Genomic DNA, 16,470 nt, shown 5'->3' on the forward strand with positions numbered 1-16,470 from the left:
AAACTGAACATAAAGTGGATCCAGGCTTATTATTTTCAGTTACGTAGGCGCTGTAGTCATTGTCCTCAAACACAGGTGGGTTGTCGTTGACGTCACCTACTGATAACGGAATAGTTTTAGAAGATGACAGAGGTGGAGAGCCTTCGTCAGTGGCTGTGATTGTAATGTTGTAATCTGACACTAATTCACGGTCCAGGTGTCCAGTGGTCACCAGCGAATAATAGTTTTTGATGGATGGAACTAGTTTAAAAGGAACATTTTGTTGAATGGAGCACCGCACCTGTTGGTTTTTCTCCGAGTCTCTATCCTGAACGTTAATGATGCCCACCTCTGTACCAGGTGGCACATTCTCCGGTATGGGATTATTCAACGATTTTAAATTAATTACAGGGGCGTTATCATTAACATCTGTGATAGTAATGATCACCTTTGTGTTTGAGGATAGACCTAAACCATCCTTTGCTCTAACACGCAATTCAAATGATGTGACTGTTTCAAAGTCAACATTGCCAATTACACGTATTTCACCCGTTTTACGGTCAATAGTAAATAAGTTCTTTACGTCTTCTGAAACATGTCCAAAATCGTACGTTATATCTCCATTCAGTCCCTCATCTGCATCAGTAGCACTCACTCTAATGACTACAGTATCTAGGGGAGCATTTTCAGACAGACTGGCTTTATAAACGGCCTCACTAAACACTGGCACGTTATCATTAGCATCCAATACAGTGACGTGTATGACTACAGTACCTGATCTTTGAGGAGAACCACCATCTAGAGCTGTCAGTAGCAAATGTATATCATTTTGTTTCTCTCGATCAAGCTCTTTATCAAGAACCAGTTCGACAGCACTGCCATCAACAGACAAAATGAAATTGTCATTTCTCTGCAGAGTGTATTTCTGAATAGAATTTTGGCCTACATCCGCGTCATGGGCTTCCTCTATCAAGAAACGAGCTCCTTTGTCTGCTGACTCACGAATTTCTAAATTGATCAAGTCTTCCATAAATTGCGGCGAGTTGTCATTGATATCTTGAACATGAAAACTAATACGATGTAGCTCTAAAGGATTCTCAATCACGAGTTCATATTTTATAACGCAAGACGCCTTCTCTCCACAAAGCCCCTCTCTGTCAATTCTCTCTGCAACAATCAAGTCTCCGTTGTTTAGGTTTATGTCACAATACCGTTTGCCATACTTGTCCGTGTCAATACGCGCCTTTCTAGTGGATAGTTTGCTCGTCTCCAACCCAAGATCCTTGGCTGCATTTCCAATAACAGATCCGCGTTTCATCTCCTCGGGAAATGAATAGCTAACGTCTCCATAAGCAGCATGCCACGCGAGAAACAGGACAACAAATATTCCCTTTTGAAAGATGAATCCTTTCAGCGCCATTGTTGTGATGTGGTGCGTAAAATGAAGCCCTTCTCGTTAAGATGAAACAATCAAATTGATCTCTTGACAGCCTAGCCCGAACGTGAACAGTTATAGTGTGACTGCTTCCTCGCTAGCCAGCAGCAACTCAGGCTTTGTATTTGTCTACACTGCACCGAAGTATGGAGGAAAGTCCACACGTAAACTGGCACATAGCGACACCTTGAGTAGAGTTACGAAATAACAGACACAAGTTAAAAGAACACCTCGAAATTAGGTTATCTAAGTAAAATAATCATATATATATATATATATATATATATATATATATATATATATATATATATATATATATATATATATATATCACTTACATTAATGTGACACCTATTCATAGTTATGCCAATAACGCAAAGACCGAAACACATCGCAGTAGGCCTATACACCACCATTAGGCAGTAATTAAATGCATATGATATCATCAATGATTATGACGATATATATTCCGTTGAATGCAGCATTTCACTTGTTTTCATGCTTTTATGTTACCTACATGTGGACTTGGATAAACGGTATATGTGTTGGTAGGCTACGTAAAAGTCAATTCATTATTTTACGCCAGACACATTGCGCTTAAAAAGAGAAACATCAACAAATGAACGTACCGGCCTCACATTTTGCAATAGCAAATAAACTGAACATTGCAGACACACAGAGGGGAAGCACTTGCCGCTTTACACTGTAAAAACGTGCAGTTGTATAGGGGCTAAAATAAAAGGCCTCCGAGAAACGTTATGCCCGCCCCTAGCCCCCATAGGGAAATAGGCTACAACAATGACAGGTGGGGTTCAAAAACGGAATAATAAGCATTATATTATGGAGAAATAAATCAAGACAAAAGAAGAAAAAATAATACTAGGTGAGGGGGAGTCTTGATTCGTTGTATGATCACATTTCTATTGCATTATAACTTATGGCCTATAGGCCTATTTCAAGAGGCCTCATGGACATTAATCAACCAGTTTAAATTAACACAGCATAGCTTTTTCCACCAAAAGTGTTATTTTTTTCACTCATTCATTTTCAATATCAGACCACTAAGAGAAGTGCGGACAACTAGGATTTAAACATCCTCCAGAGAGCACACAGACTTGACCTTAGATGCTCCGTTGCAAATAAGTAAATACAATTAAAATAGAATAACAAACATAATAAAAATGGATATATTAAAATATTGAATATGCTCAACAAATATGTAAGCTTAAAGGGATACTTCACTTTCGGGCCGGGGACACATTTAAAAAAAATATTAAAAATAAATGAAAAAAGTTATGGAAAATTCATGGCCCCCTCACACATTAGTAGGACACTCTAATGCGTGAGGGGGCCATGAATTTTCCATAACTTTTTTCATTTATTTTTAATATTTTTTTTAAATGTGTCCCCGGCCCTAAAGTGAAGTATCCCTTTAAGACATCAGTGTTTAAACAAATTACAGTTGGAAAAGCGGGTTAATAAATCTTAAAAAAATACTGTAGGAAACTTGGCTAAATATGGACAAGCGTAAAGGATAGTCTGCGTTTCACAAGCAAACTTTTTGTAAGCCTTTTCTGTTTAGGTTTGGGGGGGGCAGACAATCAGATGATAAAAAATATTATTTTATATTAAATAAAAATATTTATTTTAAAAATTTTATAATAGGCTAATAGCTTTTTTCTTCAGAAAGAAAACTTGAAAACAGACAATCTATACGCACAAACGACATTATGCACTGCAAGACAATTTCCACACGAATTGAAATGCGTGTGTATATGTTGCTTTATCCCGTCCCGACCAAATATACAGCATATAGTAAAAGGTGAAAATATCAATCAAGAATGCTCTTATATAACAAACTAGAGTGAGACAAAAAAGTGATGGCGGAAAAGTGTTTGTGTTTGAGGTGCGGGTTCCTACCTCGGGGGAACTATCGATGTCTCCAAATACCTCTTCAAAGTCAGTTGGAGTTTTTCTCAGAGTCTGGTCAGCAGGTAATGTGTTGTCATTGTAAGATGTTACGAACTTAAAGTCACTGGTTCTAGAACCCGTAGTTAAATAGGCGTCATAGTTGTAATTGCTGCGTAAAGTTCCTGTGCCATCAACCTCTGCGTAATTAGGAGGGAGATAAGCACTGGGGATGGCAACAGCTCCATCAAACAACAGTCTGGGCTTCCTCCTACGACAAAACTTCACACCCATGACGACAATTATGAAGGTCAGGAAAAAGGTGGAAACAGACACCAGCGCGACGATCAGATAAGAGGTCAGTTTAGAGTTGTTCTCATCATAAGACATGTCTTTCAGTTCTGGCACTTCAGCCAAGTTGTCAGAAATAAGTAAATACAAGGGACAGGTAGCAGAGAGAGAAGGCTGTCCGTTATCTTTCACTGCCACAACGAGGTTCTGTTTCATGCTGTCAGATTCAGAAATGTCCCGCTGTGTCCTGATCTCTCCACTGTGGAGACCAATAGTGAAAAGTCCTGGATCAGTGGATTTGACAATATGATATGAGAGCCAGGCATTTTGTCCAGAGTCTGCATCGACTGCTATTACTTTGGACACTACAGAGCCCCTCTGGGCTGCTTTGGGGATCAGCTCAGTCATGAAAGAGTTGCCGTCCAGGGCGGGGTACAGTATCTGAGGAGAGTTGTCATTCACATCCGTTATGAAAACACTGACGGTCACGTTGCTGCTGAGAGGAGGAGAGCCGTTGTCTCTGGCCATCACATGGACTTTAAAGCTCCTGAACTGTTCATAATCAAACGCCCTCACGGCGTGGATCACCCCTGTGTCTCCATTAAGGGAGAGATAGGAAGAGACCGGGGAGCCATTGACCTCACCAGGTAAAAGTGAATAAATCACGGTTCCGTTTTGTCTCCAATCTGGGTCTCGTGCAGTAACGGAACATAAGGTAGAGCCAGGTTTGTTATTTTCAGCCACATATGCCCTGTGCTCTCCCTCAAACACAGGTGGGTTGTCGTTGACGTCACCTACTGATAACTGAATCGTTTTAGAGGAGGACAGAGGGGGATTGCCCTCGTCAGTGGCAGTGATTGTAATATTGTAATCGGACACTAGTTCACGATCAAGATTTCCTGTGGTCACTAGAGAATAGTATTTATTAATTGATGGAATGAGCTTAAAAGGAACGTTTTGTTGAATGGAGCAGCGAACCTGTCGGTTCTTGTCAGAGTCTCTATCCTGCACGTTAATGACACCCACCTCTGTACCAGTTGGTACATTCTCGGGTATGGGGCTATTCAATGATTTTAAATAGACCACAGGGGCGTTATCATTTATATCAATTATATCAATTATCAGTGTTGCATATGATTCCAACCCTAAACCGTCTTTGGCACTAATCTGCATTTCATAGGAAGACTCTTTCTCATAATCAATAGGGCCAATTACGCTAACCTCTCCTGTTGTAGGGTTTAGAGAAAATACGTTAATACTTTCAACTGAAATATGATCAAACCCATAGGTAACTTTACCATTAATTCCTTCGTCTGCATCAGTAGCGCTCACTGTAGATACTACAGTATCTAAGGGAGAGTTTTCGGGTAGACTGACTTTATAGATAGTCTGGCTAAACACTGGGGCGTTATCATTAGCATCCAGTACGTTGATGTGTACGATTACAGTACCTGATCTTTGAGGGGAACCGCCATCTACAGCAGTAAGCAATAACCTCACATCTTGCGTTTCTTCTCTGTCTAATTCTTTTTCTAATACTAATTCGCCATATTTTCTTCCAATGCCTTTTGTGTTTACATTCAATGTGAAATAGGCATTTTGTTGAAGCGTGTAACCCTGGACAGCGTTCACTCCAATGTCTGCATCGTGTGCCTCGTTGAGAAGAAAACGTGCACCTTTCGTGACCATTTCGTTAATTTCTATTTTGATCAAATCCTCTTTAAATTGGGGCAAGTTGTCATTGATATCTTGAATACTGATACTAATGCGGTGCAGTTCTAAAGGGTTCTCTAACACAAGTTCCTGTTTCAAAACACACGATGACTTTTTAGCACAAAGGCCCTCTCTGTCAATCCTCTCAGCAACAATCAAATCACCGGTATTGATATCGACACCACAATACTGTATGTTGACACCTTCCGTATCAATACGGGCCTTACGAGCGGACAGTCTTCCCAATTCAAGTTCAAGATCCTTGGCTATATTTCCAATCACAGATCCACGTTTCATCTCCTCGGGAATCGAGTAGCTTATGTCCCCATAGACAGAATGCAGCACAAGAAATATAAAAGCAACGCCAATGAAACGGAAACAAAATATGGTCGCTCCCATCGTCAAAACCACGAAGCAGGCTATATATATATCTGATACTGATAATTTCAAAAAATATATCCCACTTCCTCGATTTGCTCCAATATGCCGAATCACTGCAAAGCAATAAAGACGTGCGTCTCCTCGTCTGCACCACAATACCAAAATAATAGCTGTGTATTCAGCTACACAAATCGGCAGACTCAAATAATGCATTATTCCTTACTTGGTGCATAGCGACACCAGGAGTGTATCTGAGACATAACACTGCAAAACGTTATTTCAGTAAAAGTCTGAAAATTCCTTGAAGCCATGAAACTTAAAATAGCACATTTCTCTGATTACATAGGATGTATGAATGGAAGATCACAGCTGTGACCATGTGGAATACACTAAGAGTAATTATAAACAGCTGTAGCACTTTCTACATTTTCAGCATTTTGTCCTAAATGAACAAGTAGTGCTCTTCAAATCAATTCAACCATCTAGAACACAGCAGAGCTGAATGTGCCACAGAAAGATATCAAAGACAACATTTTGCAGATGAGAGTTGACAGAACATCGGTCAGATTCCTTTTAAACTCCAATGTTCTACATTTTACACAAATAAATATAGTCAATATCTAAGAGAAAAGTTAATTTGCATCATTCACAAGCAGTTCTCTCAAGTCTTTCCAAAGCTAATGAAAAAACATGATATTTCCTGAAACATATAGTCATGACAGTGACAAAAAGATATGCAACCTTGTCATAATGCAGTGCAAGGCAACATGTAGTCAAATACGCTAGTGCCTTTAAGTCTGAACCGCTTCTAATGTCTCTGTGCAGCCTAATTTATGATGTCAAAGATGACAAGCCAGAAAAAAAGAGATACACAATTGTACAATATAGTTTCCATTATTATCAAATCCCTCGTAATCCTTTTTGTGAATTTGTTATAATGGTAAATTCCAACAAACCGGTGAAAATTACGAAAACAAACAACAATCCTGAGGTGGCCCTCAACAGACTCTACTGCACTCTTGCATCTGTGATTTAAAAAAAATCATAATTTCTTCAGATTCTCTCTCATTCCCTAAACCTCAGAATAGTTTGGATTCACTTAGTCTGAGTACTGAAGCGCAACAATTAAACATTCACCAGAATAACTGCAAAACAATCACTAGGATTGTAGGATACATTGTCATGATATTGTGAAAATGGTTGTCCTGAACTAGTGCCTGAAGTCAATATAATATTTAAAGGTGTCAATATGTAATATTTCTCATTACTTGTGCGATACAAATTGTTTACTGAAGTTTGACCTACAGTGCCTTGACTAAATATGCTTATCATCCCCTAGAGGATGGTCTCCTTTCACACCAGCCATTTGAAGGTAAATGCAACTGAAGGTGATAACTTTAATAGTTGGTGTGTTCCATTTAGTTATTTCTTCAGAATTAAGTTAACTGTTCAGTGGTCTGTCCATGCGAACACAGTATACCTAAAATCTATGTAATTTCCTTCAGCTGAATTTACCCATCAAAAGTCGAAAGGACGCTGTGAAAAGAGTCTATCAGCATGGAAATGTACAAAATGATACACTAAGAGCCACAAAAAGATCACATAGGCAGTGACTTTCAAAAAGCAAATCGTTTCATTTGTTGCTGATAGAACCACATAATGAAATTAACATTTATTTAATAAATATAAAACAATATAGACAATACTCTGTTGTAAATGTTTCAGCAACATTAACAGCAAGTGACATTACGGAAGAAAAAAATAGTGAACCTACATTTCCAATTATAACACTGTGTCAAACACAGACAAGAAAGTAATGGCCTCCATAACAGTTGAGATGTTTGATACAAGATGTATTGGTTATATGATGGCAATGAGCGTCATCCTATAGCAAATGATGTGGCTGTGAACCAGGACATAGGGCATCTATGACCCATCTATACTTCTTTACATCTATGCCACCTTTAACTATATAACCTCAGAAATAATTATCAAATACATAAACATAAAAATATCGTTGTATAAAATGTGTTGCATTTAGCAAAAAGATGTCTTTCACTGATCATGAGCATCAAATCAGAGCTATACCTTTGCTCCTCAAAGAGGCAGTGAAAGCTGGAGCGCAATTCAGCACCAAGGACAGCGACAATACAAAGCAGTGAAAGGAAAAAGTGTCTCACACTGAAACATATAATACCCAGCCAACAAAGCATATCAGACATTATAGGCAGATGAATAGTAATCACTTACAAAATGAAAGCTGTGAGCGACTGATTTATTTTGTGGATGATTCATCAACAAATGAGCAAAATTATAGTTTAAAAAAAGTTTTCAGCAGCTGCAATAAGCCTCATACATTGTGACATGCACAACAAAATATCAACCAACCTTGAAAGAAATATATTGAAGGAGTTTCTTTAAAGTTGACAAAAAACAAAAGCTACCAAACACAGCTCTCACTAAGCCACTAAAGCATAGCAAGATATGTGTAACCAAATAGGACGAATAGATGTGCCAAAATCACCTATTGCAAGTTAAACACTTAAACCCTATATACTAACCCAGAAAAGGGATGCTATGGTTCATGTGGTTGAAGAGATTTAACCCATTACATTCTGTACTATTACACATGGACGTACAATGTTACGCACACAATTACACTAGAGAATTTAATGAACCCTGACATTGTTGCCTAATCTAGATTCTAGTAATAATGGTGGACATTATGTGAGGGTGGAAAATAACAATGGTTGATGGCAAGCCAGTTTATAAGCCATAACAGTTTGGACTACAGCTTCATACCTCAGGAGAACTATCGGAATCTCCAATTGTCTCAGCAAAGTCGGTGGGAGTTTTCCTCAGAGTCTGGTCTGCAGGCAGCGTGTTGTCATTATAGGAACTGAGAAATTTAAAATCACTGGTTCTAGAACCCGTTGTCAAGTATGTATCATAATTGTAGGTGCTGCGTAAAGTTCCTGTGGCATCAACCTCTGCGTAATTAGGAGGGAGATAAGCACTGGGGATGGCAACAGCTCCATCGAACAACAGTCTAGGCTTTCTCCTGTGACAAAACCTCACACCCAGGATGACAATAATGAAGGTCAGGAAGAAGGTGGTAACAGAAACCAATGCAATGATGAGATATGACGTCAGTTTTGAATTATTCTCATCATAAGACATGTCTTTCAGTTCTGGCACTTCAGCCAAGTTGTCTGAAACAAGTAAATACATGGCACACGTTGCAGAGAGAGATGGCTGTCCGTTATCTTTCACAGACACAATTAGGTTTTGTTTCATACTGTCCGAATCCGAAATGTCCCGCTGTGTTCTGATCTCTCCACTGTGGAGGTCAATAGTGAAAAGTCCTGGATCCGTGGATTTAACAATATGATATGATAGCCAGGCATTCTGTCCAGAGTCTGCGTCCACTGCTATCACCTTGGACACCAGAGAGCCCCGGTTTGCAGCTTTGGGAACCAGTTCAGTCATGAAGGAGTTACCCTCTGGAGCGGGGTATAGTATCTGAGGAGCGTTGTCATTCACATCCATTATGAAGACAGTGACAGTGACATTGCTACTGAGAGGAGGAGAACCGTTGTCTCTGGCCATCACATGGACTTTAAAGCTCCTAAATTGTTCATAGTCAAATGACCTTACAGCGTGGATCACCCCTGTGTCTCCGTTAAGAGAGAGATAAGAGGACACTGGGGCACCATTCACCTCACCAGGAAAGAGAGAATACATCACTGTACCATTTTGTCTCCAGTCAGGGTCTCGAGCACTAATAGAACATAAAGTAGAGCCAGGTTTGTTGTTCTCAGTCACGTAGGCACTGTAGGACTGTTCCTCAAACACAGGTGGGTTGTCATTAATGTCACCTACTGGTAACTGAATAGTTTTCCAGGAGGACAGAGGTGGAGAGCCCTCGTCAGTGGCAGTGATTGTAATGTTGTAATCAGACACTAGTTCTCTGTCCAGCTGTTCCGTAGTTACAAGAGAATAATAGTTTTTAATAGATGGAACGAGCATAAAAGGGACATTTTGCCGAATGGAGCAGTGGACCTGTCTGTTATTCCCTGAGTCTCTATCCTGCACATTTATGATGCCAACCTCTGTACCTGGTGGTACATTCTCTGGTATGGGGTTAGTTATAGATTTTTGATATATTACAGGGGCATTATCATTTACATCAGTTATGTCAATCACCAGTGTGGCGTACGTCGCCAGTCCGAGACTATCTTTGGCGCTAATCTGCACCTCATACGAAGATTCTTTCTCATAGTCGATATCTCCTGTCACTTTTACCTCTCCTGTTTTAGGGTCTAGAAAAAAGACATCGCTATTCTCATCAGAAACGTGATCAAAGCCATAAAGTACTTCTCCATTAATGCCCTCGTCTGCATCAGTAGCACTCACTTTAACCACAACAGTATCTCGAGGAGAGTTTTCAGGCAGACTGGCTTTATAAACGGCCTGGCTAAACACAGGGGCGTTATCATTAGCGTCGAGTACAGTAACGTGTATAACTACAGTACCCGATCTTTGAGGAGAACCGCCATCTATAGCGGTTAGCAATAATGTCACCTCCTGTTTTTCTTCTCTGTCCAATTCTTTTTCTAAAACCAATTCGCCATATTTTCGCCCACCTCCCTTCGTATTTACATTCAACTTGAAATGCTCATTCCTTTGAAGAATATATCCCTGAACAGCATTTCCTCCAATGTCTGCATCATGCGCCTCATCAAGAAGAAAACGAGCACCTTTGACAGCTGATTCCTGTATTTCAAATTTCAGTAATTCCTGTTTAAATTGTGGGCTGTTGTCATTAATATCTTGAACAATGATACTGATGCGATGCAGTTCTAATGGATTTTCGAGCACAAGTTCCTGTTTCAGAACACAAGATGCCTTTTTTGCACAAAGCCCCTCTCTGTCAATCCTCTCGGCAACAATCAAGTCTCCAGTATTTAGATTAATGCCACAGTACTGAATGTTGACACCTTCCGTCTCAACGCGGGGCTTACGAGCGAAAAGTGTGCCCAATTCAAGCCCAAGATCCTTGGCTATATTTCCAACCACAGATCCACGGTCCATTTCCTCCGGGATCGAGTAGCTTATGTCTCCACTGGCAGATTGCAGGACAAGAAAAACAAAAGCAACGCCACAGAAACGCAACACCAATCTGGTGTCTGTCGTGTCTCCCATCGCTACAACAAGAAAGTCCTTCAAATCTGTGAGCTTTTGAGTTTCAAAACATTACCTAAATACGAACAATAAACCACGTTAAACTTCTTCGATGCCAAGTAGCACACTGCAAGGATTTAAGGTTCGTATGCGTCGACACAAAAGGGGAGAGGGGTGGATAACTGGATATACCTTCTAGCTGCATTGAGCCTATAGCGACACCATGAGACCCTTTCAGATAGTGCACTGCAAAATCTTGCACGGTAGAAGGAAACATGAGAATGCGTTTAAACCAGTATTCACTCCAGAAAAATTCCCACGTCACCAACTCTGATGAAGCAAAACAGCTTATAGATTTGTAAACTACAATAATTAATAATATGCATGCACTACAAGTTATCAAAAATACAACTCATCAAAACCATGTCTGTGTAAGTTGCTTATTCGATTTAACTGCATACTTTGGAATGGATCTCAGTGATTGTTAGATCATTTTTTCTTCAGATTATGTCTCAAGTTCCACTAAATAGTGGTACATTCCTGATAAACACTACTCTCTCTCTCTCTCTCTCTCTCTCTCTCACACACGCACACGCACACACACACACACACACACACACACACACACACACACACACACACACACACACACAATACGGCCTGTAAGTGACATTGAATCGCACCACATTTTCCCATATTTTTGGCAAGTTGAAACTCACTTTAATCTATCTCTGCTATTTACATGAAAACTGCAGTTTACATTAAGTTTTTACAGACCATTGATTGTTGTGTTCTAAAGTGAAGGCCACAAATGTCCATTATTCATATCTGTACTGTGATCTGTGTGCATGCTCTGCCAATAGTGTTCATGTCCTTTCACAGTTTATACAGTAGTTATCTTATCACTACAATTTAATTATTAAGACCCAAAGAGCCTGGGGATGAGGGGAAAACACTAAGCCGATAGAGTGGAGAAAGGCAAAAGCGCAGTTTTATTGAGGAGAACAACCTCAACACACAAAATCAGATATTGTTCAAGTTCAAGTGTGACAGCCATGACAAAAAACAAGCACTATATCTGACTTATTGCCTGGCTAAACGTCACACGTCATGACAATCAGAACAATGTATATATATATATATATATATATATATATATATATATATATATATATATATATATATAGAGAGAGAGAGAGAGAGAGAGAGAGAGAGAGAGAGAGAGAGAGAGAGAGAGAGAGAGAGAGAGAGAGAGAGAGAGAGAGAGAGAGAGAGAGAGAGAGAGAGAGAGAGAGATTATTTCTTCAGCAATTAGAGTTATTAAAAAAAAATATGTCAAGGTAATGGTTACTACTTCTCTCATCATTATAGCAAAAAACAAAACAGCTTTTACAAAAAACATACCATCTTCTACCTATACATCTAAAATAATACTGGACAAATAATATCCCTGAATATTAACACTTCTAAAGAGATCTATAACAAAAATCTTTCTTTCAATGATGAAAATTATGTGAACAATTCAAAACAGAGTAATGCCACTGACTCAGAGAGACATAGGGAATGCAATTCAGCACCAGGGACAGCAATAATACAAAGACAATGAAGGAAAATTAGGCCCTTTGAGACACTTGTGTGTACACCTGTCCAATGCAGTCACCAGAGAGGATTATAGGAATTCAGGGCTCATTAAAAAAAATAATAATAATAATCAGAAGAAACAGACTGAAAGACATTGTACATGATTGCACCCATATACTGTACAAGCATACAACTATGCTGAAAAATATGACAGTCTGATGTTGTCTAGTCTAAGGCAAATGAAAAAGTAACATGAAGGATATTATCTGATGAAAAAGAATCCCAATGTTGACTCAGTTAATAACACCTAACAGCTGGGACAAACATTCCTACCTCAGGGGAAGAATCAGAATCTCCAAATGCTTCTGCAAAGTCTGTAGGAGATTTTCTCAGAGTCTGGTCAGCAGGCATTGTGTTGTCATTGTAAGGGCTGACAAACTTAAAGTCACTGGTTCTGGAACCCGTTGTCATGTAGCTGTCATAATTGTAAGTGCTGCGTAAAGTTCCAGTTCCATCAACCTCTGCATAATTAGGAGGGAGATAAGCACTGGGGATGGCAACTGCTCCATCAAAAAGCAGTCTGGGCTTTCTCCTGTGACAAAACCTCACACCCAGGATGACAATAATGAAGGTCAGGAAAAAGGTGGACACGGACACCAGAGCTATAATCAGATAGGAGGTCAATATAGAATTGTTCTCATCAAAAGACATATCTTTTAGTTCAGGAACTTCTGCCAAGTTATCAGAAATAAGTAAATACAAGGAACAGGTGGCAGAGAGAGAAGGCTGTCCATTATCTTTCACTGCAACAATAATGTTCTGTTTCATGCTGTCACTTTCAGAAATGTCCCGCTGTGTCCTGATCTCTCCACTGTGGAGACCAATAGTGAAAAGTCCTGGATTAGTGGATTTGACAATATGATAGGACAGCCAGGCATTCTGTCCAGAGTCTGCATCCACAGCTATCACCTTCGAAACCAGAGAGCGCCCCTGGGCTGCTTTTGGGACCAGCTCAGTCATGAAAGAGTTGCCTTCTGCAGTGGGGTACAGTATCTGAGGAGAGTTGTCATTCACATCCGTTATGAAGACACTGACCGACACATTGCTACTGAGCGGAGGAGAACCGTTGTCTCTGGCCATAATGTGGACTTTAAAGCTCCTGAACTGTTCATAATCAAACAACCTCACAGAATGGATCACCCCCGTGTCTCCATTAACGGATAGATAGGAAGACACAGGGGCACCATTCACCTCGCCAGGTAAGAGAGAATAAACCACTGTTCCATTTTGTCTCCAGTCTGGGTCTATGGCAGTAACGGAACATAAAGTTGAACCAGGTTTGTTATTTTCAGTTATGTAGGTGCTGTAAGACTGTTCCTTAAACACAGGTGGGTTGTCGTTCACGTCACTTACTGATAATTGAATAGTTTTAGAGGAGGACAGAGGTGGAGAGCCCTCGTCAGTGGCAGTGATTGTAATGTTGTAATCTGACACTAGTTCACGGTCAAGCTCTCCCATAGTGAGTAGAGAATAATAATTTTTGATTGAAGGAACAAGCTTAAAAGGAACGTTTTGTTGAATGGAGCAGTGAACCTGTTTATTATCATCGGAGTCTCTGTCTTGCACATTGATAATGCCCACCTCTGTACCAGGAGGCACATTCTCTGGAATGGAACTGGTAAGGGATTTTAAATGGATCATTGGTGGGTTGTCATTTATATCTGTTATGTCTAATATTACTTTGCAATATGATGTAAGGCCTGCTGTATCCTTTGCTCTAATTCGCAGTTCATATGATGACTCATTTTCATAATCAATAGAACCAGTGACTCTTATCTCCCCTGTTTTATGATCAAGTGAGAATAAACCGACAAATTCATCAGTCAGATGATCAAAGTAGTATGTTATATCACCATTGGGTCCCTCGTCTGCATCAGTAGCACTCACTGTAGCAACTACAGTATCCAGAGGAGAGTTTTCAGGTAGGCTGACTTTGTAGACGGCCTGGCTAAACACAGGGGCGTTATCATTAGCATCAAGTACAGTGACGTGTATGACTACAGTACCTGATCTCCGTGGATCGCCTCCATCTAATGCTGTGAGCAATAACTTTAATTCACTTTCTTGCTCTCTGTCTATTTCTTTTACCAGAACCAATTCACTGCGTTTGTGCCCAGAGCCACCCATATCCAAATTAATGGTGAAATGCTCATTACTTTGTAGAGCGTAGGTTTGCACAGCGTTGGTCCCGATATCAGCATCAAAGGCTTCATTTAAAGGAAATCGGGCCCCTTTGACAGCCGATTCTCTAATTTCAAATGAAATTAAGTCCTCAGTAAACTGTGGTGAGTTATCGTTTATATCTTGAACGCGAATACTGATGCTATGCAGTTCTAAAGGATTCTCCAGCACAAGTTCCTCTTTTAGAATACACGACGCCTTCTTGCCACAAAGGCCCTCTCTATCAATCCTGTCGGTAATAATCAAGTCCCCAGTGCTCAGATTAATGTCACAATACCGTTTGCCATTCCCCTCGGTATCAATCCGAGTTTTGCGCGAGGACAGTTGGTTCGTTGCCAAGCCCAGATCCTTGGCAATATTTCCAATAACAGATCCGCGTTTCATCTCCTCAGGAATAGAGTAGCTCACGTCCCCATAGCCAAAATGCAGGTTTAGGAAAAGAAAGGCAACACCGTAGAAATTCAGGGCGAATCCACGGTTCACCATCTTGTCCAAATGGCTGGGCGAAAACTATCCGGCAACTGTATTATTTGGTTCAGTACAATAACCGAATGACTATTGCATGCTCTTCAACGCACACCGCATGAAATAACACCTTGTATCCGTCGACACAAGCGTGAGAAAGAGTGACTGATCTACCTTCCTTAGCGCACAGCGACACCAGGAGCTTCTCTTTGATATAACACCATGCTATTGTCAATTTACAAAATATTCTATTGGCTTTATGGTATTATAAGAAATAGACGGTCAATGCAGCCCACTTATGTGTGCCATGGCATTGTGGAAAGATACTGTCGAATATTTAGTTTTTTTTATATTATATTTAATATTATTAATTTACTCGATTTACTCCGTTATGCTTTCATATTTTGCCAAATTGTAATTTAAGACAAACATCCTTTCAGGGGAATCAAATGTGCACCACTCTAGTAAGTATGATCTACCAAGAAGAATAAAAGGACAAATCTGTATTGAAGAATGATAGCATGTTGTAAAGGAGCAATTCACCCATTTTCAACCTTATACCTTCATTTGTTCATTAATGCCCATTATAAGAAGGCACACTTTCCGTCTACTCTCTCTGCATCTCATTGGTGGGCTAAGGACAGTTCATAAACCTGCCTACCAATGACATATAATCGATGGGGATTCTAAGCTAATACAAACTACAGCTTTTCTCTTCATGGGAAGTTAGATGCTGAAATAGAATTCATTGTTTTTGTATTAAAAACATTTTTTCATATTTTTTGATTTCTTCAAATGGCCAAACCTTCCTACCGATGTTGTCACTGGTAGGTAGTTTTTTTTAACTGTCCACAGCCCTCCTCGGAGACACAGACCAAATAGGCAGAAATGGTACCAACTTATAATGAGCATTAGGACCAATTAAGAAAGGTTGAAAATGTGTTTTACTGTATGTTGACTCCTTTTTCTACATTTGATTGGGTTAAATTACTCTCATTTTATGTATATATGCTCAACTCCTCGCACAATCGACTGTGATATTGCTGCTATTGATTGGGTATGCATAAGGTATGCTCTTTACCTGCACAGTTAGATATGTATATCACCTGCACACTTCTAGCCTCGATCTCCAGGCTTTTATTGTTTAGTTACTGGAACTGATGCATATTGATAAGATAATATACCTGTCTGAGACAAGATCTTATATTTGTTTCTCACTATATGTGTGTGTCGCGCGCGCGTGAACACACACACACACACACACACACACACACACACACACACACACACAC

General features: G+C 39.8%; 3 protein-coding genes across 3 annotated transcripts in view; all 3 read right to left on the bottom strand.

Moving 5' to 3' along the window:
• LOC308076345 (protocadherin gamma-A11-like) overlaps positions 1 to 1,348 on the bottom strand; it is a gene marked incomplete at its 3' end in the record, with an annotated part of 2,403 nt that extends 1,055 nt beyond the window's left edge. The window contains exon 1 of the mRNA XM_080416580.1: positions 1 to 1,348. This exon is cut by the window's left edge and continues 1,055 nt beyond it. Coding sequence (XP_080272706.1) covers positions 1 to 1,297 — 1,297 coding nt within the window. The 5' untranslated portion in view covers positions 1,298 to 1,348.
• Positions 1 to 5,302, bottom strand: part of LOC308075588 (protocadherin gamma-A12-like) — a gene marked incomplete at both ends in the record, with an annotated part of 29,404 nt that extends 24,102 nt beyond the window's left edge. Inside the window, 2 exons of the mRNA XM_080415534.1 lie at positions 3,941 to 4,491; positions 5,230 to 5,302. Coding sequence (XP_080271660.1) covers positions 3,941 to 4,491; positions 5,230 to 5,302 — 624 coding nt within the window. The remainder of the gene's footprint in view (positions 1 to 3,940; positions 4,492 to 5,229) is intronic.
• A 2,998-nt stretch (positions 5,303 to 8,300) lies between these two features.
• LOC308075589 (protocadherin gamma-A11-like) lies at positions 8,301 to 15,199 on the bottom strand (the record flags this gene model as incomplete). Its single annotated transcript, XM_080415535.1, has 2 exons — positions 8,301 to 10,594; positions 14,885 to 15,199. 2 exons carry the CDS (start codon positions 15,197 to 15,199, stop codon positions 8,504 to 8,506), a joined length of 2,406 nt encoding a protein of 801 aa, XP_080271661.1. The 3' UTR covers positions 8,301 to 8,503.
• Positions 15,200 to 16,470: the final 1,271 nt, after the last annotated feature.

Source organism: Gymnoscopelus braueri, assembly GCF_963280865.1.
Source record: "Gymnoscopelus braueri genome assembly, chromosome: 20".
Lineage (NCBI taxonomy): Eukaryota > Metazoa > Chordata > Actinopteri > Myctophiformes > Myctophidae > Gymnoscopelus > Gymnoscopelus braueri.